Source organism: Salvelinus alpinus, chromosome 28 (assembly GCF_045679555.1).
Source record: "Salvelinus alpinus chromosome 28, SLU_Salpinus.1, whole genome shotgun sequence".
Taxonomy (NCBI): domain Eukaryota; kingdom Metazoa; phylum Chordata; class Actinopteri; order Salmoniformes; family Salmonidae; genus Salvelinus; species Salvelinus alpinus.
In genome coordinates, this window is record NC_092113.1 from 23089948 (window position 1) to 23117901 (window position 27954).

Consider the following 27954-nt stretch of genomic DNA (forward strand, 5'->3'; position numbering starts at 1 on the left):
TGTCCTCCTGGAATCAGAAGTTTTTTTGGAACGTAGTCAGAGAAATGCTGATGAATGTCTTGCTCGTACAGTATGCAACTGATTCACCTCTGATGTTCACAGGCAATGGTGTATTGGAGGAGATTTCTGAATGTTCTTCGCCCAGCATACACCCCTCCAACCAGATATGCTTTATCTACACATTTGCTGGATGCAGAGTTCAACAGAGTTCAAGTGAAGGTCAAGCAAATCATAGAGAAAGCAGACTGTTTTGCAATCATCTCTGATGGCTGGTTGAATATTTGTGGGCAAGGAAAAATTAACTACATCTTCTCCACCCCTCAACCAGTATTCTACAAGAGGACAGACACAAGGGACAACAGACACACCCGTCTCTACATTGCAGATAAGCTGAAGGCAGTCATCAATGACCTTGGACCACAGAAGGTATTTGAACTGGTGACAGACAATGCTGCGAACATGAAGGCTGCTTGGTCTAAAGTGGAGGAGTCCTACCCTCACATCCCACCCATTGGCTGTGCTGTTCATGCAATGAATCTGCTCATCAAGGACAGCATGGGACTGAAAACAATGGATTCACTCTACAAGAGAGCCAAGGAAATGGTTAGGTATGTGAAGGGTCATCAAGTTATAGCAGCAATCTACCTCACCAAGCAACATGAGAAGAATAAGAGCACCACATTGAAGCTGCCCAGCAACACCCATTGGGATGGTGTTGTCATCATGTTTGACAGTCTCCTGGAGGGGAAGGAGTCTCTCCAAGAAATGGCCATATCACTGTCTGCCGATACGGACAGCCCCATCAAGAGGATCCTCCTGGATGATGTATTTTGGGGGAAGAGTGGTAAGCAGCCTGAAACTCCTGAAACCTACAGCAGTAGCCATTGCACGGATTGAGGGAGACAATGCCACCCTGTCTGATGTTCAGACTGCTTGCAGATGTAAGAGAATAAATCCGTACTGCCCTGCCCACTTCACTGTTGCTCCAAGCAGAGGAAACTGCAGTTCTGAAATACATCAAAAAACGTGAAGACGTCTGCCTGAAGCCCGTACACGCCGCAGCGTACATGTTGGACCCCAAGTTTGCTGGCAAGAGCATCCTGTCTGGTGCAGAGATCCACAAGGCCTATGGTGTCATCACTACCTTGTCTTGCCACCTTGGCCTGGATGAGGGCAAGGTTATTGGCAGTCTGGTGAAGTACACTTCCAAGCAAGGGCTTTGGGATGGAAATTAGACATGTTGGCACAACTGCCATATTGCATCAGCCACCTGGTGGAAAGGACTTTGTGGGTCTGAGGCTCTTTCCCCTGTTGCCTCCATCCTCCAAATCCCAACATCATCAGCCGCCTCAGAGCGCAACTGGTCCTTGTTTGGGAACACACACACCAAAGCATGCAACAGGCTGACCAATACAAGGGTTGAAAAATTGGTGGCCATCCGGGCAAATTTGAGGCTTTTTGAGCCTGACAACAAGCCATCCTCAACAAGGTTGGAAAGTGACAGTCAAGATGAAGCCTCAGAGTCTGATGCTCATGAGGTGGACATTGAGGTCATGGGAGAAGACATGGAAGCCTGAGAGGAAGACAACCAAAGCTTTAGTTTCTATACTTTACAGATGTATGTTGAAAACTTATTTGGGAGATGCGATGGATCATTGGGGGATCATTCAATATTCCATTTCTTTTGTTGTTCAGTGAAATTATTCCACGTGAAGAGTCAACTCATGTAATAATGAGTCGGGAAGCAGGTGAACGTTTAATAAAACAACAAAACCAGTAACGAGACAATTCCATGTGGCTACACACCGGTACACAAAAATAATACCAACTGGTGAGTGAACATAAGAGAGTGACATAAAGGGGAGGAAATGATGAAGGTAATGAAGTACAGGTGTGAATCATAATGATTAACAGGTGGGCGTAATGATGAGTGCCAGGTGTGCATAATGATGAATGCCAGGACCGGTGGTTAGTATTCTGGCAACGTCGTACGCCGGAGGGGAGGAGCAGATGCAGAGTTCCTCTGTCCAGTGTCTGTGTTCTTTGCCCATCTTAATATTTTATTTGCCAGTCTGAGATTCTAAGCAATTCTGCTTAGAAGGCCAGCATCCCGGAGTCGCCTCTTCACTGTTGACATTGAGACTGGTATTTTGCAGGTACTACTTAATGAAGCTGCCAGTTAAAGACTTGTGAGGCGTCTGTTTCTCAAACTAGACACTAAATGTACTTGTCCTCTTGCTCAGTTGTGCACCAGGGCCTCTCACTCTTTCTATTCTGGTTAGAAAAGGTTTGCGCTGTTCTGTGAAGGGAGTAGTACACAGCGTTGTACGAGATCTTCAGTTTCTTGGCAATTCCTCGCATGGAATAGCCTTCATTTCTCAGAACAAGTATAGACTGACGAGTTTCAGAAGAAAATGCTTTGTTTCTGGCCATTTTCAGCCTGTAATTGAACCCACAAATGCTGATGCTCCAGATACTCAACTAGTCTAAAAGCTAGTTTTATTGCTTCTTAATCAGAACAACAGTTTTCAGCTGTGCTAACAATTGCAAAAGGGTTTTCTAATGATCAATTACCCTTTTAAAATGATCAGCTTGGATTAGCTAACACAACATGCCATTGGAACACAGGAGTGATGGTTGCTGATAATGGGCCTCTGTACACCTAGATATTAGATATTCCATAAAAATAAACGTTTCCAGCTATAATAGTCATTTACAACATTAACAATGTCTACACTGTATTTCTGATCAATTTCATGTTATTTTAATGGACAAAAAAAATGCTTTTCTTTCAAAAACAAGGACATTTAAGTGACCCCAAACTTTTGAACGGTAGTGCATTTCCGTTAATTCCCATAAATTCCCACAAAGTTTCCACCTCTGAATATTCCTCAAAATGTGCAACCCTAGTTGCTAATAATCATCTAGGTAGCTGTTTGTCCAGGCTACTGATATTGCCTGGGTTGTTCAGCATACAAAATTACTTGATGATCAATGACTGTCAAAAGTTACATGCGTAGTTCGACACTGAAGAAGAGGACGCATCAGTTGTCACAAAATATGAGGTATTTTCAGAGGGTAGAAAGAAAGTAATATGAGCAAAACAATTTAGTGAACAGGCGATTCGTAAGATTTTCTGACCGATGCGTGATACATTTGGATAGGTTTGGGGTCCGCCAGACCTTGCACTCGCATTTGAACCGGGGACTGATGCGTATCGGTGAATCGTTACATCCCTACCTATAGTACTATTAAACATATATATTTTTTAAAGAGTCCATTTGTAGAAAAGAGAATGCATTTAAAAATGTCTTTTCTACAGCTGACAGCTGTTTCTTCACTTGGACATTGAGCCTAGAAAATGCCCAGACTGGTCCTTGAGGACTCATAAAAATATAAAAAATGGCTGTTCTAGATGTTGTGTTAATTTAAGAGACAATACACAGCCCTTCAACTGACTAAGCTTGGTGAGTGTCAGTTCGCTTAGTGCTCCTCCATGCATTTCTCTGTTATTTTCCCGTAAGTGGGAGAGCCAGGCTCACTCTTGCTCTCCCTGGCCTGCCATGGACTCAACTTACCCCGGCCCTGGCCCAGCTACAGCAACTGGGGCTCTTTGGACAACCTGGTACAGGAAGTTCCGGAGAGGAGTTCTTCCTGTGGACCTCCAGGATCAAGACGGGTCATGGAGCCCAAGTGAGATCCTGGCAGTATGTTGCAGTAAATGTACAGTACACTATTTGTAAAGGCATAGCTTGCAGTTAATGTATGACATTCAGATTCAGTCATTTGTTTCACCACTTCTGCTTCTTTAGTTGGTCTTAAGCCACTGGATTAAAGCACCTCCATTGGCATAGGCCCAATCACATGTTTTATTGTAGAGAGGACGAGCACAGTGGTAGTAAAAAAAACACATCAGCAAACAAAAATAACAGAGGTCAATTATATTGAAATGGAATTCAATTCAGGAAGTGCATTGATATTCAACTCGTGAACTGAATACCACATGGTTATCCTGGCATTGACAGTGAAATGTCATTGAACCCAACCCTGGTGAACAGGAAGCCTTATTAGGCACCACTCTGCTGCTGTTCAGTCTGAAAGGTTGTTATTGATGCCGAGCAGGGAGCAGGTAATGTTGACACTTTGGGCTGCCTGTCTCCTACCATGACAGCTGTGGGGAATGCCATCCAGTGCCAGTCCCATTCCATTCAATTATCTTTCTGTTTCAGAGTAATACAAAGCACATGTGGGGCTTCTGAACATGATGGGCTCGTGTCTGTCCAATTGAGTCTTCCATTCAGGCATTCAGGAAAAGTAGACATTCTGCAGAGCGAAGCTGTGTTCCTGCCTGGTTACAAAAGCAACAAGTCTCAACATGTGCTCCATTCCAAAGAAAGAACTGCAAAAAATTCAGCACAAACACAACACACCTTCGCCAATTTATTCTTCCGTTATTTTACCAGGTAAGTTGACTGAGAACACGTTCTCATTTACAGCAACGACCTGGGGAATAGTTACAGGGGAGAGGAGGGGGATGAATGAGCCAATTGTAAACTGGGGATTATTAGGTGACCGTGATGGTTGAGGGCCAGATTGGGAATTTAGCCAGGACACCGGGGTTAACACCCCTACTCTTACGATAAGTGCAATGGGATCTTTAATGACCTCAGAGAGTCAGGACACCCGTTTAACGTCCCATCCGAAAGACGGCACCCTACACAGAGCAGTGTCCCCAATCACTGCCCTGGGGTATTGGGATCTTTGTTTAGACCAGAGGAAAGAGTGCCTCCTACTGGCCCTCCAACACCACTTCCAGCAGCACCTGGTCTCCCATCCAGGGACTGACCAGGACCAACCCTGCTTAGCTTCAGAAGCAAGCCAGCAGTGGTATGCAGGGTGGTATGCTGCTGGCCAATGATGATAGTAAATGTGGGAATAAAAAACTGTTGCATGCATTATGCAAAGAAGAGCAACTACCTATGCTGTGCCTGTGCTATAAACAGATGTCAGTGTTACAACCTACAGTAGCTGGTGGGGAAGTAGTGCAACATGAAAGTAGAATATGCATCAATTTGGGCCTAGGCCTATAGGTTAGTGCTTTTCCATCATGGAAATAAGTTGAGCAAGCTGCACACTACACAGACCAACCAACCATCTTTAGGGTAAATCCATTTGAATTCAATCACTTTATGACAGAATCCATTTTGATTTAAACAAAACTTTCCATACATGTTTGCCCATGGAAGAAGTGGTCAGAAAGTGTATTTTTTGACCTGAATGCCAAAACATTCAGGAGGTCAAGGTGTTCAAAGTTGACCAATTTTGCATACCCCACCATACCATGAGACATCCATGTCTTAATCACTGGAAATGATAAACGGTTGAGTTTGATAACATTTAAAACCTTACGAACAGTGTTGTCAAACAAATGGTAATTCACATTCATGCCCCTAAACGTATTGACATTTTCATTACATGTGCTAAATTAAATGTCACATACAACAGCAAACACTACCCCTGAGCCTCTCTGTGGTAAACATGTCAATAAATCTGTATAGCTCACATATACTTAGAGGCAATGCTAATGGGATATTTTAAAGGCTGAAGGGCCCACAGGCTTTCAGAGAAGTGAGTGATATTAGGCTGCAGTAGTGAAGCTTTTAACAGTCAATGGTTAGATGGTTTTATTTATTTCCAACAAGTGCTAGCCAATCATTTCCAAGAGGAAGGTTGGCAGCCATTGATTAAGCGAGCCAGACCAGATGATACAATGGGCTCTTCAGTCCATGCCCGCCCACAGATCAGTAACAGAGAGGCAGGGATGGAGGCAGCCTTGACTGAATCATGACATCCCTGAATTTCCGATTGAGAAGGTTTAATGTAATTAGCTAGAGTACAGTCAGTGTAGTGTACAGCCTGGCAGGAGTAGCACAGCGATGCATCATCTAGGGGCTTTTAGCAAACACTTGTCTCAGTCACGAGACGTAGGCACCCTGATGAGGCTTATAGGAGGTTGATTGACAGGGCTGCTGCGCACCTGTATGTTGCCAGCATTCTGATTGTCATCGGTTTATCTGGTCCTAGAATGAAAAATAACAAATTAAAGCCCTTTCCGTGGTTAACACGGTTTCTTAGCCAAAGACATGAGATGGAAGGCATATCATGGCATAAAACCTTTGAGAGTTTAAGAGGAAGGTCCATGTTATGACCATGTTACCTCCAATCTTCTTCCATGTTAAACTTTACTGTGTAGGGTTGGGCAGTTGGTCCTTGTGCATTTCGTGTAAAAGGTTAAGGTCAGGAGGTGCTTTACCAACCCAACAGCATACAGTCCTTTGCTAGCTTGCCAAGTAGCAAAGGACCATTAACATGGCAGGTTTAAAGCACCTTGGAGTATGTTACTGAGTAGACAATAAAGGGCACCACAAGTCCCAGGGCAATGAATGACTCCAAGCCCAGTGGAAATGGCACTGACAGTCTCATAGGGCTTGAGTTAGCCTAGGTCTAGGTCATTGTGTTTTCAGTTTCCCTTTCTCATGCAACCTTTACCTGAAAGGACTGTAGAGGTGCCACCAACATTATTATTTCAGACATTGTCACCACTCAGTGGGCATTCAAGTGCACTCACTTCATCTATACCCATGTAATCCTATCAGCACAAAGAACCCTGAGCAAGATGGACTGTGGTTAAAATAAACCAATATTTTTCACGGCATGATCAAGTAAAAAACAGCATGCAACTGCCCAGGCCGCTGACAAACTGCATTCCACCAACTTGCTAGTAGAGACTAGCTCCGGGAGGGCATGGAACAACAATACCAGGGGAAGAATGTTCCATTTCACTGACAGTTTGTGTTTCATTGCCTTTATCGCGGTTTATGTGAATCAAATTAATCGTGGCATATGAGAATGAATGGGTCTGGCGTCAATATGATCAAAATACTATAATTATGTTTCGGCGTTTGTAGACAATTTTTCTCAATGACAACGGTCCAAAATGTATAGACAAACCAAAACAATTGACTAGTTAGCTACGATTAAATGGAGGACTAGAGTTTGCAATACGACATACTGGAAACATTATGATATGAATATCTTGCGTATGTAACAAGGTTTCTGTTGCATGTGGCATTTTATTTATGTATTTTGCACTGACGATCATCTAACAAAGAGGCACTCCATTGCGCATGCAACGTTAATGTGTTATTATTAAACATGGCAAGGGTCCACTGCATGGATGCAAATTAGCAAATGAATATCTACTGCTGTGATTGCAACCGAAATACAATAAAATGATTGATCAGGGGGGTTGTTTACTGAATGTAGCTTTGCCGTTTACAACACACTTTAAAAGCACCGATCGTTCTAGGTCGGAACCATCTAGCTCTGCCTTCCATTCATCCACTGCTCTCCCCTACCTGAGAAGGCTGGAAAGCGGGTGCGAAGCATTGTGACCACTGCTATTGCTGCTTCCACCAGTCCCTGATGATCCACTTCCACTTCCAGTCGATTGTCGTTTCCCAGAGAGAAGCTTTTCCACCGCGGCAAGATTTCCTGTGCGCGCCGCCTCTAGGAGTTCCTGCTCCTTCCCCATCTCGGATCGAGAAGGGGGTCGGAGGATTTGGGAAAGAGGGGTTAGAAAGCGGGAGAAAAATCCTTTGCGGTCCTCTACTAATCTCACAGACGTAATCGTTCTTTCAACGCCGAGGAAAACGATGGTTCCCTCCACAGCTGGATCAGTCTCTCCAGCGTTACAATTTCACAGAATTTCTAATCCCCCACTGTGGCTCCGGGGAAAACTTTAGTTAAGCACCACAGAGCCAAATGAAACTTCCTTCGCCCTGTCTCAAGCGCGCGTCACTTCCTCAAAACTGCTCCCTATCTGACGACGTCGATCAATCAGTTTGTTCATAATCTTGCATTATTGTATTTAGTTGGTGATTATTGTATTCCAATATATTCTACTACCAATGTTCAAGAACATAATAATAATTTTCCTACAACTACAAAAGCACATAATTCATCCAGAACATTTTTCTATGTACAAAATATATAAGTGCTGAAGTGCACAGTACATGGTCATTACATTTACATTTTTGTCATTTAGCAGACGCTCTTATCCAGAGCGATTTACAGTTAGTGCATTCATCTTAAAATAGCTAGTTGGGACAACCACATGTGACAGGCATAATAAGTACACGGGTTAGGGTTTGGTCGGCGTAGGCCGTCAATGTAAGTTCGAATTTGTTCTTAACTGACTTGCCTAGTTAAATAAAGGTTAAATAAATAAAACACCTCCTCAATAAAGTGGCTATCAATAAAGTCAGCGCTGGAAAGGGAAGGGTGGTTCAAGGTGAGGAGGGGGATTATTTAAGATACTCTTTGAAGAGGTGGGGTTTCAGGTGCATTCAGAAGATGGACAGGGACCTTCCCTCCCATAGGGGTGCAATAATAAAGGTAAAGAAATATGTTTTATTTTCACATACACTGGACAGGTGCAGTGAAATGTGCTGTTTTACATGGTCAGCCATAGTAGGTCAGCACCCCTGGAGAAAAGTAGGGTTAAGTGCCTTACTCAAGTGAACAGCAACATATTTTTCACCTTGTCGGCTCAGGTATTCGAACCCGCGACCTTTCGGTTACATGTCCAACGCTAACTCTCTCTTTCTCCTGACTTTTTTTTGTTGAGAGACGCTGAAGGAGCAATCATAAAACAAAAAATATCCGTATGGGTTCCAGAGAGTTAAATGTATTTTAAAGTTAATTATCGAGGCTATTGACATGTTGATATAGTTTAAAACGTCGATTACCAAATGACATTTAGTTAGAGCACTGATCATCTAAAAAAGAGCCTAGTATTTTCTTTCCCATTTAAACAAACACTGTAACAAGTATGACTAGTTGAATGGAAATACGCCACTGTATATAAAGCACTGGACCAAATATAACGGAATGTGTGCATCTTTTCTCAAATGACAGAGAAAGGACAGAATTATAAAATATATATATATAATTGTTGTCAATGCTCTCCCAATAAAGGGCAATAGAGGGTTTAAGCCGGAAGTTGATTTCAGCAGCAGCTTCCGGCCGGAATGTTCTCCATGTTGTTTTTTGATGAGGCTTCAAAACATTTATCTTTCGCGCTTTAGATAATATTTTGCTAAAGTAACGGTTTTATTTTCTTGATCAATAAACGTGGTACACAAAATCTTACGAGGATAGTAAGTCACGAGGACAGTAAGTAAGCGTAGCTGGCTGTGGAGTTGTTTGCTAGCAGTTAGCTAACTTGTTTATGTTTCTCGAGTCAAACATTTCCGTTTTGACTGTTGCATAATTATACATTAGATTGGTGTGGTAAGATTTCGAATGAGTTATGGCAGACCCAGCTAGGATAAAGACTGAATCCAACTCGGAGAAATCATTGGCTGCTAGAGGAAGCCCTAAAACCGAAGACACTGAAGAAGTGCCTGTGACCTCGGATGCAGACACCGAATCAAAAGATTCCTCCTCACAATCACTCAAACGCGAACACAAACAGGTAAGTGGGTTTTTAGAATATCTATAAAAAGTGTATTGAAACATTGGCCCTACATCCACATTCAAGATATAGTAAACAATTTCTTACTTTTCTACAATATCTACAATCCTTTGTTTACTTTGCATGACCTGCTGAAGGACTCTGTGGGTGGAGATGATGAGGATGAGGGAACCTCAGATACACCTGCTTCCAAAAAACTAAAAGTGGAGCCTGAGAAGAAAAAGGAGAAGCGCCAAAAGGTTGACGAGGATGAGATACAGAAGATGCAGTAAGATTCTGATACTGTCATTTGTGTTTGTGTGGTATCTGCACTAAGACAATTATTTGTTGCAAGCATTCATACTTTAACATTTTTCCCTCTGGTGTTGTCCAGGGTTTTGGTCTCATCCTTCTCTGAGGAGCAGCTTAACCGCTATGAGATGTATAGACGCTCTGCTTTCCCAAAAGCTGCCATCAAGAGGGTAAGACCTTTAGGCACATATGTAATTATATTTAATCAGAATCAGTTAAATTTTAATATTACATTTCACTGATGCTTGTATTTCAATGTATGCTTTTCTTTACCTGGTTGATATAGCTGATACAGTCCATTACAGGATCTTCAGTCTCTCAAAATGTGGTTATCGCCATGTCTGGTATTTCCAAGGTCTTCGCTGGAGAAATAGTGGAGGAAGGTCAGTGAGGGACATCACTGAGTTAATATTGACTAGTTGGCCAGATATGAGATCTGGATCGTTTGTCTTGTATCTTAACCAACGAAGGCTTTGAAGCATTTTGACTACTCTGACATGCTTTTCTGTTTGGTCCTGCAGCTCTGGATGTGTGTGAGAAGTGGGGGGACACGCCTCCCCTGCAGCCCAAGCACATGAGGGAGGCTGTCAGGAGGCTGAAGAGCAGAGAGCAGATCCCCAACACCAAGCACAAGAACATCCTCTTCCACTGAGCCACGCATGCCCTGCTGATTATAGATAGATCCAAGCGGTGATGTATTCACCTTTCAGATGGTGGCATCTTACACACCACTTTCATGTTCATTCTGTATTCCAATGTCCATTCGTTTGGCCATGAAGGCAAGTGCAGTATACTGTTGTCAGAACTCCAAAGTCAACCTTTGTGTTACATTTGAGGGCATTTCTTGGATATACTAATGGTCAATAATAAAATGACCACAGCATCAAGGTTTGTGCCAATGTTCTAAAATACATTTTATTATTTGAGCTGTTGGTGAAGCATGGAAGTATCCAAAACTAGTCACTTCTAGTACTTCCTGGAAAAAAGTTGTTTCAGTTAAACCATTTTATTAAACCATTTTATTAGAATTGTGGGCCATATTTCAATAAATAAAAGGACACATTTGTTAATGATTTATCTTCTCTTGTTAGATGAAGACCGGTAAAGTCTCGTAAGATGAGTTTGTGTGTGCATGTGTCTGACTTTAAACCTGCTCACTGGCCAATGCGTAATACAACCATACTGAGTAAATAGTCACCCACCACCCTACACTGAATATAGACAGCACACAAATAATGACAAAGTTGGTTCAATAGTTTATCACTTTGAAACATTTCACATACTAATTTGGTTCACAGAACCAAGTTTAGTCTTATTCAATGATGTGATGACTTCTAAGCAAGTGTTACATAATACTGTCAGAGGGCCTCCCACAACATTAGTATCAGGAAAATATCGGGGATGATCCTCTAAGTGATTCACATTAAGCAAGTGCATTTTCTAGTGAACATACCACACTTAAAAGTGCAAATAATCCACAAGGTATAGAGCAAAAGAACAATCAGTTCAGTTACAATGCATGCACTCACTCCTTCCACAACAATGATAATATTTTTGCAAAGTCATTCTGATGACTAAGACGGAAGAGAAAGCAGCCCATGTAGGGAGGGGCCGGGTGTCCCAGTCCCACCCCCATACATCATGGTAACCCAAGTAAGATAAGGGATGCAGTAGAAGTGTAACTTGACAGGCAGTGAGGAGGGAGCTGGCTGGGGGCAGAGTGGGCACCCTGCTGCAGACAGAGAGGTACTAACAGGGTTGTGCTAAGGAGGGGGTGAGGGTTGATTTTTAGACACACTTAGTCACAGTCAATCACATAACTGCATCCTTCCAACTGGGGATGTCATTTTCATTCCCCATCACACTGACAGCCAAGGCCATGCCAAAAAGCAAATATCAGCAAGAAAATTGGGGCGCAGCATGTGTTTGAGGGTTGCTGATATTATTGAGAACGGAATCACTGCTTTGTTACACTGACTGACCTTGAGGGAATTTTCAAATACAAAACATGCAGGATGGGAAAAAACTGAACCATTAGACCATTTTTTATTTGATAACTTTAGGCATTTGTACATTTTGTTCCCTCTCAGGATATGGGCAAAACAGACTTCCTCCTATTGCTTCATGCTACTTCCCACAATTAGAAAGTAACACTGTCATTCATATTCATATTGGAAGGCAACCAGAAAATCAGTGGCATATTATTCTGACCACCAGAGGTCTCAAGCTACCACTCAGAAGAGAGTGGAGAATGATGCTAAAGCTCAACTGAGGGTTGTTTAGTTAACTTGTTAGCACTGTACCACATACACAAACAAGTCTCTTGATCCATTTGAGTTTCTCACAACTCACACTTGTTTTGCGGAATGTGACTTGGATCTAAGTAACGTTACTCCAATGTCTCTCCTCTCCCTCATCAGGACCAAATACTAATCTAAATACTAAAAAACATACAAATAATAAAACTGAAATACTTTTAAAGTCACCGCCACATCATACCCTAGAATTGCTACAAAAATATATAATTAAATCATAACCACATCATTAAATAATACTAGAAATGATTCCAATTAGTACAAAGACTTCATGACTTTTACATAGTAATAGAAAGATACCCAATGGGTGGAATACATCAACAAATTGGCATTAGTGCACCTGTCAGTTTTACTGTAGATAAAAGGATTAGTATTATACATATATTGTGCATATATAGACAATTAAGATTCATTATCTCTATTCTTTGATCTGATGGCTGTGCCACTAGTGTTTGTTTGAAATGGCTAGTAGCTACACTGTTAAAAAAAGACAATAGCTGCAAAAAGTTAAATTCATGTTACATGCCTGTAAAAGTTAATATCAAAAGAATAACACTACATTTCATCCATGCAGTGAGGTATTAGTAAATGCCTAGAATGTGTGTTTCTCCATGCAGATGAGTGAGTTAAGGAGATCAAGTAATACCGGTCTGAGGGCAGGGTACACCTCATGTAACAAACTAAATGAGTTAACGTACCACAACTATTGTGGAACCTTTCCTCAAAAGGGTTGCGTCAGCTGAACATTAAACGAAGAATACAAATATAGTTTTACAGTCACAAAATGTAATAGTTTTTTTTATGATGCAAAGATAACACTGGGGAATGACCTGGTGTCTGAAAAAGTGTGAACAGTGTGGAGACAGCTTGCCCTACCCTGTGATACACAACCAATCAATCAAAGGGATAGGTATGCAGGTTTGTCTGGTGCTCCCATTCACAGGAGCTCCATGGATACAGTGCAGTACTGCTTGAAGTCAAAGTGCTTTTATTTCCCTACTCTTCTATTTAATACACTATGGTCCTAAACAATGGTTACATTAACGCATCTAAGATACCAGCTCCTAACTATACAGACCTACCAGCTCCTAACTATACAGACCTATATTTATGTACAACTATGGACAGGACCTACTTAACATTGACAAGCAGTTTTATCTTTGAAGCTTTGTGGATGTTTGTAAACTCACACACCAAGATTCCTAAAACACTAGTGATCTTCACACAGCATGCCTGACAGTGAATGATTTGTACAGGAAAACATATCATCAACAGACTTCAATTACAACTCTGACTGTTCTCTGGCATATAAGACACAGTGCATATAATTAAGCAATAAGGCACAATGGGTGTGGTATATGGCCAATATACCACGGCTAAGGGCTGTTTTTATGCACAACGCCTTGCATACAGCCCTTGGTATATTGGCCATATACCACAAACCCCCGATGTGCCTTATTGCTATTATAAACTGGTTATCAACGTAATTAGAGCAGTAAAAATAAATGTTTTGTCATACCCGTGGTATGCGGTCTGATATACCACGTCCGTCAGCCAATCAGCATTCCGGGCTCTAACCACCCAGTTTATAAGACACATTTTGGCATGTGTTCTTCAAATCAAAGATAAATGGCCATTGAGTTGCAGCCCAACAATGAGTATTCTCTATGGTGGTTTAAATTAAAACTGCTTTTGTACAGCAGAAGGGAACACGTTTAGATTGTCAGATGAAAATAGTACCTGTTATGTACCTCAGAGTGTAAAGAGTGACTCCAGTGGGGCTTCTTGTTAATACAAGGGCCCCCTATGTGTTCTCTGGAAGTGACACACTGTTTGTACAATTCATTACAAGAGCTTGAGCTGTCGAACTACCAGAGTGGATTCCACCATTGGGTGCTCATCTTTGTTGTTTACAAATTGTCATATGCCTGGGTCCAGACATTTCATTCAGTTCCTTTACTCCCTTATTGACGCAGTGTCAGTATATCGCCCTCTGCTGGTCGGGGGAGTAAAGAGGTCACAGGTCAAACATGGGGTCGTACTTCCTGACCTCCAGGAGGAGACGTTCTCGGTCAGTGAGGGCTTGAGAGAGGGCCAACTGAGCCTCCAATAGCTGGGACCCCAGGGACGGACTCTGAAGGGAAAATGTTGTCGGCTTTATTAGTTTTCACTTCTAGATAACGTTTCTCTGCTAGGGCAAGTAGCCAGATATCTATTCAGCTATAATTGGAATACCTGCTGCCCTGATTTGGCCCCTCATAGCCTTAACAAGATAACCAAAACAGGAGAACTACAACTGTCTCGTTGGCAACAGATTTTTCAACTATTACAACAGGAATACAGGATCTGTATAAGTAGATGGTAGATGGAATTGTGGACTTACCTTCATCTAATCATCCATCATTTAACTTACAGCATTCCAGCTAAGCCCTATGAGTATGTATTTCTAAATCAACGGTTTCACACACATTTAAGGTAAAAAAACATAGCTACTGTAAGTACAATGCAACTATTGTAGGGACTGTGCTATCATAAATAAACACCATCTATGCTACGCTTTCATTTTACACGGTGGTGAGAACTAGCCTAATCCTTACTCACCCTAACACAATCATGTTTTTGTTAACAGCTTGTGCTGTCTGTTTATCTTGAGTCATTATCTTGAGTTCATTAACCCTGTAATAATCTGTAATGGGTGAGTGAGCCAGAGAGTCAGTGGTTACAGAGAATGTAAGTATTTAGGTTTTTGAATGCTCATACCTTGCTCTGCTGTGGTTGGACAGAACAAGAACTGTCTGGTTTCTCCAAACATACCACAGCACCACCTGCAGAGTCTGGGCCTGCACCACCTGCAAGACCGACAATATATATTGAAAAAACAGATGACTCATAACTGTTATTCCATATCAATCAAGCAGTGAGAGACAAAATAATTGTAATCATAGTGATACTCAAAAGCATGTCTGTGTCCTCTCCCCCAATCACCTTTGATTCTCAACAAGCCATCATCAGAGCGCTCCAGAACCACCTGGTCTATGGTGAAGGTGGCAGGTTGGGGCTGGGGGGCCGTCGGGTAGATCTTGGGACCATCATCCTGAACAGGAATGGACAACACTGGTTAGCTCCATGGCATGGATAGCAGGCTAACTGTCATTCATTCAATCGGTCTCCTATGGATCGCTGTTGGGGTCTTACCACGTATAACAACCATAGGGTGCACGTCAAATGACGTTATTTAACCCCAACAGAGTTCCATAGTCTCCCTGTCCCACCAGCTGACCTTCAGAGTGATGGTGACATTGTCCAGGCGGATCTTCATGGGCTGGACATCAGCACTGAGCTCATCCTCCAGGAAGGGCCCCAGGGTAGCCAGGGTGGAGGCCAGGAGCTCCGCCCGACAGCCCTGCACACCCAGCTCCAGGTGACCTACCAACGCAGAGAGGGGACCGTGCCGTGCTGCAGAGGGACCCATCTCCATTCGCATGCCCACCACTGGAGCTGACCTGCAGCGCTGTCTCTGGTCCAGGGTGGACCCACCTGGAGATTAGGACATCAAGGAAAGCGTGAGTTATATAGTCAGAAAATGGGTACTACGGATATGGATCCCTGCTAGTCCGTTGGTTTCCATGATGACGACTTGTGCATGTCACTTCGGTTAATTGTGGGTTCTTGAGTGGCTCAGGAGTCCGAGTTTTGAAGCGCAGACTCTGAAGCATGAAGGACAGACATGTGCTTCCGCTGGTGTTGTGGGTCCGGTTGTGCGGGAATGGTGCTTTGATCTGGCTGCAGTTAGATGGTTGTTTCTGTCCCTCTCGAAGTGGTCTACTGCTGTGTGGGTTTTGGAGTGCCAGGTGGATCGGTTAGAGGTGATGTCTGTGAGTTGGCTGGGCTGGATATGGCAGAAATTGAGGTTGTGTTTAAGGTTGTCTTTGATGCGCTTTTTGGGTCGGCCTGTCTTCTGGTGCCCCTGCTGCTGCTCGCTAAAGAAGATCCTTCTTCAGAGACGATGTTGGGGCATCCTGATGGTGTGGCAGGTCCATTGGAGCTGTGTCTTAATGATCTTAGCTTTAACGCTGGTGCTGTTAGATTTCTGCAGTATCTCCAGGTAGGATACCTTGTCTTGCCACTGGATACCCATTATAGATCTCAAAGATTGTGTATGGAATGTCTCCAGCTGTTTGACCTGGAGACTTTACAGGGTCCAAGTTTCACAACCATACAACAGAGTTGTGACGACTACTGCATTGTAGATTTTCATATTTGTGGAAAATGTGATGGTGTGATGATTTAGTATCCTGTTCCTCAGCCTCCCAATGACTGGCTTGCTTTCTGGATTCTGCTAGTTATTTTTTTGTTGAGTGAGCCATCCTTGGAGATGGTGCTCCCCCAGATATGTGAGGTGGTCAACATTCTGGAGCTCAGATCCACTTAGGTGGATGCTGTGGACCACTGGGTTGGAGAGGGGTGATGGTTGACTGAAGACTACAGTTTTTTCTAAGCTGATGGTAAGACCGAAACTCTTGCAAGCTTCAACAAAGTTGTCTGCGAAAGACTGGAGGTCTGCCTCCGTTTGTGCGATTAGGGCACAGTCATCAGCAAAGAGGGCCTCACAGACAAGATGTTCTTGTGTTTTGGTCTTTGCTCTGAGCCTGTGCAGGTCGTAGATTGAACCCTCATCCCTGTATCTGATGTAGATGCCTTTGTTGGGGTCCTTAGTGGCGTGGTTGACGAGGGCAGTGAAAAAGAGGTTGAACAGCATCGGGCCCCAAGACACATTCTTACTTGATGCTGTTGGAGACGGGAAAGGCTTCAGAAATATCACCACCACAGTGGATCTGGCCTTGAATTCCGTCATTGAGTAGGATGTTGACTAGTGTTTGTTGCCTAGATGCTCGTAAAGATCTAAGTAGTTGGCTGAGGGGTCGACAGTGGATGTTCTGTTTACGTGATTGTCTAAAAGTAGCATTGAGTCTTCAGTTGTAACATTGGATCGAGAGAGTAAGATGATTACATGAGTCATTATGTGACTATATGAGTGTATGAGTGATTCACCGATGGAAGAGAGAAAGTAAGAGTAGGTTGGGAGCGTTCTTTAACAAAAAGAACAGCTATTATTGGAGACGTTGAGTGAGAGTGGCTTGTGACAGTTGTTCAGTTAGACTGATGCTATAGTAAGGTGCAGTGTCTTTAGCTAGATAAGTTCTATTTCATTCTGGATGACTGTCAAGAGGCATTGTTTATTATCCAAGTCCAGTGAAAGCACTGCCACTGGCGGTCATCCAGAATGAAATAGAACCATATTTTTTTTTCGTAACTTGAGGTTACCTGGCATTTGTCTGGCCAGCAGGTCAGAGACCCTTACGTTGCCCATCTGTCTGGAGGTGAGATGCTGGACCTCCACTGCCACCACCAGGTCCTCTCCCTTCAGGTCCGCCACACAGGCAATACCACTGAGCACCAGCAACAACACAGAGGCCTGCACAGTACAGTACAGGACAAGTAGTTACCCACAATAAAAATTATGCATTACCTAACTTACAGGTACAGTATGATTGTCGAGCATCCCTCCCATGCATATACAGTGAGAGTGCTGACTAGGTCTGTGGCGGTCCTTAAATTTTGTCAGCCAGTGATTATCATGCAAATAACTGCTGGTCTCACGTTAATTGACCGTTAATTAACATAAACATGTTTATCATCCCCTGGCTTCCACACAAGCCACTGATGCAGACCGTTGGAACATCTACATTTTAAAAAGTCTAATAAATCCATTTAACAAATCCATCACAATAAATCCATTATTTATTTTAGACAGGTCTAAAGAAACATAAGAAAATGTATCCTATTTCAGAAGAACAGAATAGCATATGCCTGTGGGCTACACTAGTTCATTTAGCATACAAGATTTGCTTAGAATTCCATGGCATTATTTTTATATTATTTTATAGTATGAAGAATCAATTGAACATTGCTGAATAAAATAGAAAGGATATTTTCTCCAAATGATTTCCGAGGGAGTGCGCACATGCGGAAATCCTATTTTGAGCGGTTAACAAAGAAACAGGCCCTCCTATATACTTAATTTGGAGTTATTTATGCAACTTTAGTTGTGATGCAAATGTTAGTTATGCTATACAGTATGTTTAGATTTGTTATTCATTGCTGCATGATGCAACTCTAATGATAATTTGAAAAAAGTTTAGCTCTGCTCTGTTTCTTGCACAGGCTGCACACACAGACATCAGTCAATTTGACAAGCACTTGATAATATTCTCACCCATCAGACTATGGGTGGCCTACTGTAACGAATGTCGTCGGGAGAAGGAGAAGAGGACCAAGGTGCAGCGTGGTAAGTATTCATAATACTTTTAATAAATACGAACACTTGAACACTTGAACAAAAACAACAAACGATTAATGTGATTAATTTTAAGAAGTGAGCAATAAATATAGCAGCACGAGAAATCTGGAATCCTCTTTAAAAAAAATGGCCAGTCAAAACCCTGTTTTCACATGCGATTACGCAATGACTGGGCTTATAGGAACATGTTTCACTAGGCTCTGTGCTCTCTAACCATGTCCCAGGGGTCCTAGGCCTAGAGGCTACGTTTGGAGTTACTTGGCCAAACCTTATCATATGTTTATATAGGCCTATGGGCTAGGCTACATGACATGTGCGACTATGATTTAAAAAGTCACAAAAAAGGCATATGCTGTTTCTTGATGCTGGGCATCATTCACAAGTGATAGGCTAATATGGTCACCCATCAGACTATTCTTAATTTAATCTTGTCTTTACATATACTAAAGAATATATGTGTGAAATTTGATTTGATTTAGAATGGACCATTATCATGCGCCTGTCACCACAGGGGCAGGGAAAGAAAATTTAATCTATGCACATAAATAGTGAATGGAGGACACTTTTCCCACGGTGCATTTTAATGCCAGTCATGTAGGCTGTACTCCTGTTGTAAAGCAAAGCAATGTGCTTAATATTAGGAGAGTTGAGAAATAAATATAGTAATGGGCTCTCATGAAGTGTTTGATTTGATTTTCGATTGCATTTTCCTTTATGTCAGAGTGACTAGAGGGACAATACATCGCTGAGTACCAGGTCATTAACGACTGGCAGTTAAGCAAGTTTGATAGGCTACTAATGACCATCAGCAGCATCAGAACGCAGTTTTGGAGAAGCCTAGTTACCATGACTAAACGGTCAAGTGGAATTTGACTGCGGTCATGACTCGTGACTGCCAGTGTGGTGGTAATACGGTCACCGTAACAACCCTATTTCTGACAATGCCTCTACTGTCGGCCTCTGTAATGTCACACTAGACAGTGTGTGTATGTAAAATGGGACTTACTGTGTCCTGTGTGATGTCCTCAATGCTCTGGGACAGGGAGCTGCTCAGGTCGGCTGATGACCCCCCCTCTGTCCCCGGGGCAGCGCTGCCTCCACTGTCCATGGGCCCCAGGGTGCTGTTGGGGCGCATCATGGACTCTACTCCTGACTCTGAAATCACAACAGAACACACAGGGGCAAAGAAAACTCTTACTTATGGCCAGACTTTGACAGTGGGATTCAAGACTAAGCAGCATATTGTTTTGAAACCATGTTACTAGCGAGATAGATACTTTCTTTTCAAATGTTCTGTCTTTGTGTGACTGTTCTTGTCTATCAGTGTTTTGTTACTTGTCATGTTTTATGTTTTTGTATGAGCCCAAGGATGAATAGCTGCTGCTTCTGAAAAAGCTAACAGGGATCTGAATAAATCAATAAACTATTGATACAATATGCATCTATGTTGTGGAGTTTGGATGAGGAGTTACCATCCATGAGAATGTTGTCGCTAGTGTCGCTGTCCACTGAGAGGTGGTCATCAGGCAGGCTTCCGTCCAGGATGGCGCTGTCAAATGAGTACTGCGAGAGAGACAGCTTCATGGACTGGAGCCGCAGACTGGCCATAGGGCATCCCTCCTCGGGGCGCTGCTCCCTACACAAACAGAAAACAGGAAACAGCCTTTATGGTCAATCACACCAGTAAAACCACACATCCATACAGTTGACACTATGGACTTGATAGACCTGTACTCTATATAATCTACTGCATCTTGCCATCTTTATGTAATACATGTATCACTAGCCACTTTAAACTATGCACTTTTATGTTTACATACCCTACATTACTCATCTCATATGTATATACTGTACTCGATACCATCTACTGCATCTTGCCTATGCCGTTCTGTACCATCACTCATTCATATATCTTTATGTACATATTCTTTATCCCTTTACACTTGTGTGTATAAGGTAGTAGTTGTGGAATTGTTAGGTTAGAATACTCGTTGGTTATTACTGCATTGTCGGAACTAGAAGCACAAGCATTTCGCTACACTCGCATTAACATCTGCTAACCATGTGTATGTGACAAATAAAATTTGATTTGATTTGATTTGACCATAACCATATGGTGTAATGACAACAGCAAAGCAGGAGAGCATGCTGGGAAACCTACTTGGCCTGTGTAGTGAACAGCTTGCTCATCCCCGCCCCGCGACTCATGAAGCTGAAGGCATCTTTTGTGATGGAGAACGCCCCTTTAGTCAGGTCCAGTGAGGCACAAAAGGCATCTTTGGTGACGTCCTTGGTTGCGGTGAGGGCGTTGGACAGCTCTTCCTCCAGGCTGAAGGTAGAGGGGTCCCTAGACAGGAGGGAGGGATGGTGTTCAGGGGAGAAGGGAGGAGAGGGGACAGGACCATCCTCCTGGGTTGTCTCCCCCTCCATGACCTCTACTGCCTCGCTGGCCTCCTCTACCACACCATCCACTTCCTGCTCAATGGGAGGAGAGCTGTTGACGGTGGCAGTACCATTTCCTATCCCACTGTCCTCAAGAGGGCCTGGCAATGTAGCCTGGTGAGTGGGGGAGAGGTCGGAGTCTGTCAGGCTAGGGCTTTCAGATCCTGGGGTGTGGGCCTCCTCCTCCTCTGGCTCCATGGCTGCAGGTGGTAGCAGGAGCCCCAGCTCCACTGAGTCCATTAGGAGGGCTAGGCACATCGTAGGGGGCTCAGACTCCTGGCCCCTGGCCTGCTTAGCATCCCTGGTGTCCCGGCCCAGCTCGCCCCCCAGCCTGGCCAGGGTGTCCTTCATCCGCAGCAGGGCCACATACTGGTAGTGGTTGAGCCACACTTTGACCGGTGTGATGGCCTGGGCCAGGAAGTGAATAGAGGCCACTGGAGCCTCCTTTTTACTGTCCTGGTTGGGGTGGTCAGGGTTGGAAGGGAGCTGGTTCTCCTGCTCTGAGGATCCATGGTTGGGATCTACAGGAGCTGGTTCACTGGGAGAGGAGACCAGGGAACAACCCTTAAACGCACATGGACGACATATCCACACAGACGTGCTGAAAGGCTCCACGAAGGGGTGAGCTCTGCCCTTGTTGCTTTTCCGTGCCCCCTCGAAGCTCACGGACAGGCGGGAGAGACTTAGGAACCAGACGTCCTTGGCTCGGAGGGGCCTCATCTCAGAAAAGGGCAGGGGCTCCATCTCCAGGGAGTGCTGGAAGAAGGCAGAGGGTAGGGGGGTAAAGGCGCTCTGGTCTCGGGGGAAGGAGCAGGGGGGAGCGGACTGGAAGAAGTGGCAGGTGGAGAAGCTGCTGTAGGTGGCGTTGAGGTCGGCCCGGGTGCCGTGTGGGGAGTGGCAGGTGTTGCTGAGGACCGTCTGGGGAACAGTGATGTTCAGGGACTGGGGCCTGTCTTGGTGGTCCATGATGGATGACTCCAGGGGAATGATCAACTGCAGACAGACAGTGGCGAGGCACAGAAACAGTCATCTACTGACCTGATACATTAACCTAACAATAACATAAACTCTAACGTTTACATGATGTGCCCCTAGAGAGAAAACTGCTCATCATAAAGACACAAGCCGCATTACAAAATGGTGAAGGGCATAAATTTCCATCCAATTTTCATAAGCAACACTAACTGTCATTTCCAATGACGGAAAAGTTGTGTAATGAGCTGCAATACTCTGCTGCTAAAAGGGAACCAGCCTGCAACGATGCAGCTCTCTTCCTCCTGACAACTTGGCCTGGTTTCATTCATTCAAACTCACCTTGATCTGTGCTGCGTCCATGCGGATGTCCACGTGCTCCTCTGCCTTGCTGCCGTCCTGGAGGTGGTAGAAGGCTTTGACCTGCTCCAGGGTATGCAGCAGGCCCCGCGAGAACAGGTTGACCCACAGCAGACTGGCTGGGTCTAGGCACAGCTGTAGGCCGTTCAGCTGGGTATACAGGTTAGTGTTGGGTACTGGGGAATGAGAGGGGGATGGAGAGAGGAACATTTGTTCAGTTGTTGTAAGATAATATTCTAATTGTTTGTTTTGTTCCACAAAAAAACTGAATATTAAATCGGAGGATCTGCAAGAAAATACTGTTTCAATAATTTACTAAGATAATACCAGTTTACTATAAACACACAACAGTATATACACAATGTGGTCAGCTCATACCAGGCAAACCGGGATTGTCAGGGAAGTAATACTCTGTGAATTGCAGGTGGATGGCTGGTATATTGTCTGCTAGGTTCAGGGCCTTGCGGTTACATGATAGTAAGGACTGGGTCTTCTTGCTGTGGCGTCCCCCTGTAGACACCTGTGTGAGGGGATGGGGTGGCAATAATGATTCATATGAAATTGATCTCTAAAGTGCTTTTCTCGCATCGAAAATGTAACAATCGGCAGGAGTGAAGTAATGAGTTTTCTGACTGTCAGAGTGAACGGAACTCACGAGGAACTTTTACTCAATGCAGTACTAACTATACACCAGGGTTCCGTAATAGACGGCCCAAATTCGGCCCGGGGGTGATTTTATTTGGAACCCCCAAGCTAAAGTGATTTTAATTTAGGAAATCTGTTCACAGGTATTCACACGCATAAATACAGGCATATGCGATCGTATCCCAATGTAATCAAGGTTTGAAATAATTCTGTTTTTGTCAAATACTATATCTGTTTGACTTTCTTACGGTCAATTTGCAGTGTACAAATGATCTAACTATGTTCCGGCCCCCCGACCATCGTTCAAGGAAAAATTGGCGAACGGCTGAATGTAATTGGGGACCCCTGCTATACACCATCGAATGCAAAAAAATATGTTCTTTATTTTCAGAGAAAAAGGGGAACAACTACCAACTCAACCCAAAAATCCCCATAATCGTGTCATGCTGCATTTGAAATCAGTTTTCTTCTATGGCTGGAAAATAAGAAACTACTGAGCTTTATTTGTGGTGGCAGGGGTTTCGAGCATGACGAGGTGAAACAGATTTCCTCTCTTAAGCGGTCCACACAGTTCATGCACGTCGATTTGCACTTGGGAGGAATACGATTTTTTGGAGCAACGCACACCTTTTGGTAACATGATACTTTGCCTGTCCATGAAATAGCAACATTCACAAGGGGGCGATAGCAGAGATTTTATCCCATTTGTGGTAAAAGGCAAATAAGAATGATGTTGAAAACATCCCCACTGTAAACTAATTTGAAAGAAAACCAACTGCATATTTATGAATAATAGCTACATGTAATGAAAGTTTAGGTTTGTTTTACATTACCTCTTTTTGTGCCTGCCAATAGGCTGTAAGCTACTCTGACAGCAACTTGCTAGCTGGCTAAAAACAGAAAGCAAGCACAGTCTCACCTGATGGATATCAAGGTCGTCCAATCGTACCACCACACAGCTAGAGCGGAGCCTCTTCAGAGGGTTCCCTGGGGGAGGAGGTGCTATTGAGTTCCTCCTGGAGCTCTGATCCCTGTCAGGGGGGCTGGGCTGTCCATCTGTGTCAAGAGAGAGCCAATTGGGGCCCGATAATGACACAGTGAGGACAAAAAGACCACATCAAACATTCCTGTTCAGTATCTATCAACGCCTTTTCTCTTTCCTTATTAATAACTTAGCTTACACAAGGTAGCTATTCTCATCACTAGGTACAGGTTTGTCTGTTGGTGCATCAGATCCATACTACAATAAGTTAACCTGGTAGTGAATCTGTTTTAGGAGTCTCACCGTGAGCCCTCTTGGCAGGGGAGTCCTTGGCCTGGTTGGGGATCTCAGAGTGTGGACCAGGGATACCTGACGCCTCCACCCTCCTCTGGAACTCCTGCAGCAGTCTGCAAGCCCACTGGGCTCGGGCCTCCATTGCTCCACAGTGACGCTCCCAGTGCTGACAGCCATCAGCTGCAGGTCAAATGTTACTTTTATTTTATTTAACTAGGCAAGTCAGTTAAGAACAAATTATTATTTACAATGACGGCCTACCCCGGCCAAACCCTAACCCGGACAATTCTGGGCCAATTGTGTGAAGTATCACGGCCGGTTGTGATACAGCCTCTGTAGTGACGCCTCTAGCATTGAGATGCAGTGCCTTAGACCGCTGCGCCACTCGGGAGCCCTACGTTATGTCATACAAAGGTCATTCATTAGAGTTATACAATAGGGTTCAGTGCATCCCCAGGGTTATTATTGAAAGAATCCCATCTTTCATACTAATCAAAATATAAAAAACATACCAGTTATACACATCAACTTCTCCAAAGATTCTGTTTTACTATTTGATCTGGGATTTTGCATGATTGCGCAAGCAAACCAATCCACTCTCCCTTAAAATGGGTTTTCTGTAATTGTGTAACAGACCAGTAGTACCGATGAAGTGAAGTGCAGAGTTCTGGAAGGGATTGTGGCGCTTTATACATTCTATAGTTGAGGAATTCCACTGAGAATAATAGCAATGGGCATGCAACCTTCTCCATCCAGGCTATTAGTTTGCATGAATGGATGGCGATGTGGCTTACTAGAAGTCTGAATGGAGGTTGAAGTTTCAGTGGGAGTACTATCTAGACAGCAGTGAATAAACATGAGCTCTAATTATAACAAATAGGAGCACGAGTCTCTTGACAGAAAGGGGGAAGTACACCAGTGTTTCCTCTGGAAAATGTTGTAGCAGTGGGACGAAAAGGTTGCGGGGAAACCCTATACAATACCAAAACCCCAGAGATATATAAAACCCCTAGACAAGACAAAAACACACATGCCACCCTCGTCACACCCTGACCTAACCAAAATAATAAAGAAAACAAAGATAACTAAGGTCAGGGCGTGACAGTACCCTCCCCAAAGGTGCGGACTCCGGCCGCAAAACCTGACACTAAAGGGGAGGATCCGGGTGGGCCTTCTTATGGCGGCTCGGGTGCGGGACGTGGTCCCCGCTCCACCTCAGTCTTGGCCCACTTTGGTGGCGCAGCGGGCCCCGGACTGAAGACCATCGTAGAGTGCGCCTTTGGACTGAGGGGCGCCTTTGGACTGAGGGGCGCCTGTGGACTGAGGGGCGCCTCCGGACTGAAGGGCGGCTCAGGCGCCTCCGGACTGAAGGGCGGCTCAGGCGCCTCCGGACTGAAGGGCGGCCCAGGCGCCTCCGGACTGAAGGGCGGCCCAGGCGCCTCCGGACTGAAGGGCGGCCCAGGCGCCTCCGGACTGAAGGGCGGCCCAGGCGCCGCCGGACTGAAGGGCGGCCCAGGCGCCGCCGGACTGAAGGGCGGCCCAGGCGCCTCCGGACTGAAGGGCGGCCCAGGCGCCTCCGGGCTGAAGGGCGGCCCAGGCGCCTCCGGGCTGAAGGGCGGCCCAGGCGCCTCCGGGCTGAAGGGCGGCCCAGGCGCCTCCGGGCTGAAGGGCGGCCCAGGCGCCTCCGGGCTGAAGGGCGGCCCAGGCGCCTCCGGGCTGAAGGGCGGCCCAGGCGCCTCCGGGCTGAAGGGCGGCCCAGGCGCCTCCGGGCTGAAGGGCGGCCCAGGCGCCTCCGGACTGAAGGGCGGCCCAGGCGCCTCCGGACTGAAGGGCGGCTCAGGCGCCTCCGGACTGACGGGCGGCTCAGGACAGACGGGCGGCTCAGGACAGACGGGCGGCTCAGGACAGACGGGCGGCTCAGGCGGCTCAGGACAGACGGGCGGGCTCAGGACAGACGGGCGGCTCAGGACAGACGGGCGGCTCAGGCGGCTCAGGACAGACGGGCGGCTCAGGCGGCTCAGGACAGACGGGCGGCTCAGGCAGCTCAGGACAGACGGGCGGCTCAGGACAGACGGGCGGCTCAGGCGGCTCAGGACAGACGGGCGGCTCAGGACAGACGGGCGGCTCAGGACAGACGGGCGGCTCAGGCGGCTCAGGACAGACGGGCGGCTCAGGACAGACGGGCGGCTCAGGACAGACGGGCGGCTCAGGACAGACGGGTGGCTCAGGACAGACGGGCGGCTCAGGACAGACGGGCGGCTCAGGACAGACGGGCGGCTCAGGCGGCTCAGGACAGACGGGCGGCTCAGGCGGCTCAGGACAGACGGGCGGCTCAGGCGGCTCAGGACAGACGGGCGGCCCCATAGATATATAAAACCCCTAGACAAGGCAAAAACACACATGCCGCCCTCGTCACACCCTGACCTAACCAAAATAATAAAGAAAACAAAGATAACTAAGGTCAGGGCGTGACAATTGCGACCTGGCCAAGATAAAGAAAAGCAGTTCGACACATACAACAACACAGAGTTACACATGGAGTAAAACAAACATACAGTCAATAATACAGTAGAAAAATAAGTATATATACAATGTCAGCAAATGAGGTGAGAAGGGAGGTAAAGGCAAAAAAAGGCCATGGTGGCGAAGTAAATACAATATAGCAAGTAAAACACTGGAATGGTAGATTTGCAGTGGAAGAATGTGCAAAGTAGAAAGAGAAATAATGGGGTGCAAAGGAGCAAAATAAATAAATACAGTAGGGGAAGCGGTAGTTGTTTGCGCTAAATTATAGATGGGCTATGTACAGGTGCAGTAATCTGTGAGCTGCTCTGACAGCTGGTGCTTAAAGCTAGTGAGGGAGATAAGTGTTTCCAGTTTCAGAGATTTTTGTAGTTCGTTCCAGTCATTGGCAGCAGAGAACTGGAAGGAGAGGCAGCCAAAGGAGGAATTGGCTTTGGGGGTGACCAGAGAGATATACCTGCTGGAGCGCGTGCTACAGGTGGGTGCTGCTATGGTGACCAGCGAGCTGAGATAAGGGGGGACTTTACCTAGCAAGGTCTTGTAGATGACCTGGAGCCAGTGGTTTGGCGAATGAAGCGAGAGCCAGCCAACGAGAGCTTACAGGTCGCAGTGGTGGGTAGTATATGGGGCTTTGGTGACAAAACGGATGGCACATTGATAGACTGCATCCAATTTATTGAGTAGGGTACTGGAGGCTATTTTGTAGATGACATCACCGAAGTCGAGGATCGGTAGGATGGTCAGTTTTACAAGGGTATGTTTGGCAGCATGAGTGAAGGATGCTTTGTTGCGAAATAGGAAGCCAATTCTAGATTTAACTTTGGATTGGAGATGTTTGATGTGAGTCTGGAAGGAGAGTTTACAGTCTAACCAGACACCTAGGTATTTGTAGTTGTCCACATATTCTAAGTCAGAACCCTCCAGAGTAGTGATGCTGGACGGGCTGGCAGGTGCAGGCAGCGATCGGTTGAAGAGCATGCATTTAGTTTTACTTGTATTTAAGAGCAGTTGGAGGCCACGGAAGGAGAGTTGTATGGCATTGAAGCTCGTCTGGAGGGTTGTTAACACAGTGTCCAAAGAAGGGCCAGAAGTATACAGAATGGTGTCGTCTGCGTAGAGGTGGATCAGAGACTCACCAGCAGCAAGATCGACATCATTGATGTATACAGAGAAGAGAGTCGGCCCAAGAATTGAACCCTGTGGCACCCCCATAGAGACTGCCAGAGGCCCA

The 27954-nt window shown here is 45.1% G+C and overlaps 3 protein-coding genes across 10 annotated transcripts in view; 1 reads left to right on the forward strand and 2 right to left on the reverse strand.

Annotated features, from left to right (window-relative positions):
- Positions 1–7846, reverse strand: part of LOC139557433 (ankyrin repeat and SAM domain-containing protein 1A-like) — a 108176-nt gene extending 100330 nt beyond the window's left edge. For 5 of the 8 annotated variants that reach the window (XM_071372237.1, XM_071372233.1, XM_071372236.1 and 2 more), the window contains exon 1: positions 7419–7845. In XM_071372237.1, the coding sequence (XP_071228338.1) occupies positions 7419–7594 (176 nt within the window). In that variant the 5' untranslated portion in view covers positions 7595–7845. Of the gene's footprint in view, positions 1–7418 lie in introns of all 8 variants that reach the window. The other 3 variants (XM_071372242.1, XM_071372238.1, XM_071372241.1) reach the window with 2 other exon arrangements.
- A 1190-nt stretch (positions 7847–9036) lies between these two features.
- Positions 9037–10899, forward strand: LOC139557436 (transcription initiation factor TFIID subunit 11-like). The gene is made up of 5 exons (XM_071372244.1): positions 9037–9538; positions 9676–9806; positions 9912–9999; positions 10116–10212; positions 10351–10899. The coding sequence occupies exons 1-5, from the start codon at positions 9374–9376 to the stop codon at positions 10479–10481; spliced, it is 612 nt and encodes a 203-aa protein (XP_071228345.1). The 5' UTR covers positions 9037–9373; the 3' UTR covers positions 10482–10899.
- A 174-nt stretch (positions 10900–11073) lies between these two features.
- The window catches only part of LOC139557435 (bridge-like lipid transfer protein family member 3A), a 69726-nt gene continuing 52845 nt past the window's right edge, over positions 11074–27954 (reverse strand). The window contains exons 10-21 of the mRNA XM_071372243.1: positions 24210–24380; positions 23844–23980; positions 22658–22799; positions 22262–22455; positions 20667–21940; positions 19978–20141; positions 19512–19660; positions 17470–17620; positions 15425–15681; positions 15130–15238; positions 14905–14993; positions 11074–14278 (exon numbers count right to left, since the gene is read on the reverse strand). Of these exons, the coding sequence (XP_071228344.1) occupies positions 14162–14278; positions 14905–14993; positions 15130–15238; positions 15425–15681; positions 17470–17620; positions 19512–19660; positions 19978–20141; positions 20667–21940; positions 22262–22455; positions 22658–22799; positions 23844–23980; positions 24210–24380 (2954 nt within the window). The 3' untranslated portion in view covers positions 11074–14161. The remainder of the gene's footprint in view (positions 14279–14904; positions 14994–15129; positions 15239–15424; positions 15682–17469; positions 17621–19511; positions 19661–19977; positions 20142–20666; positions 21941–22261; positions 22456–22657; positions 22800–23843; positions 23981–24209; positions 24381–27954) is intronic.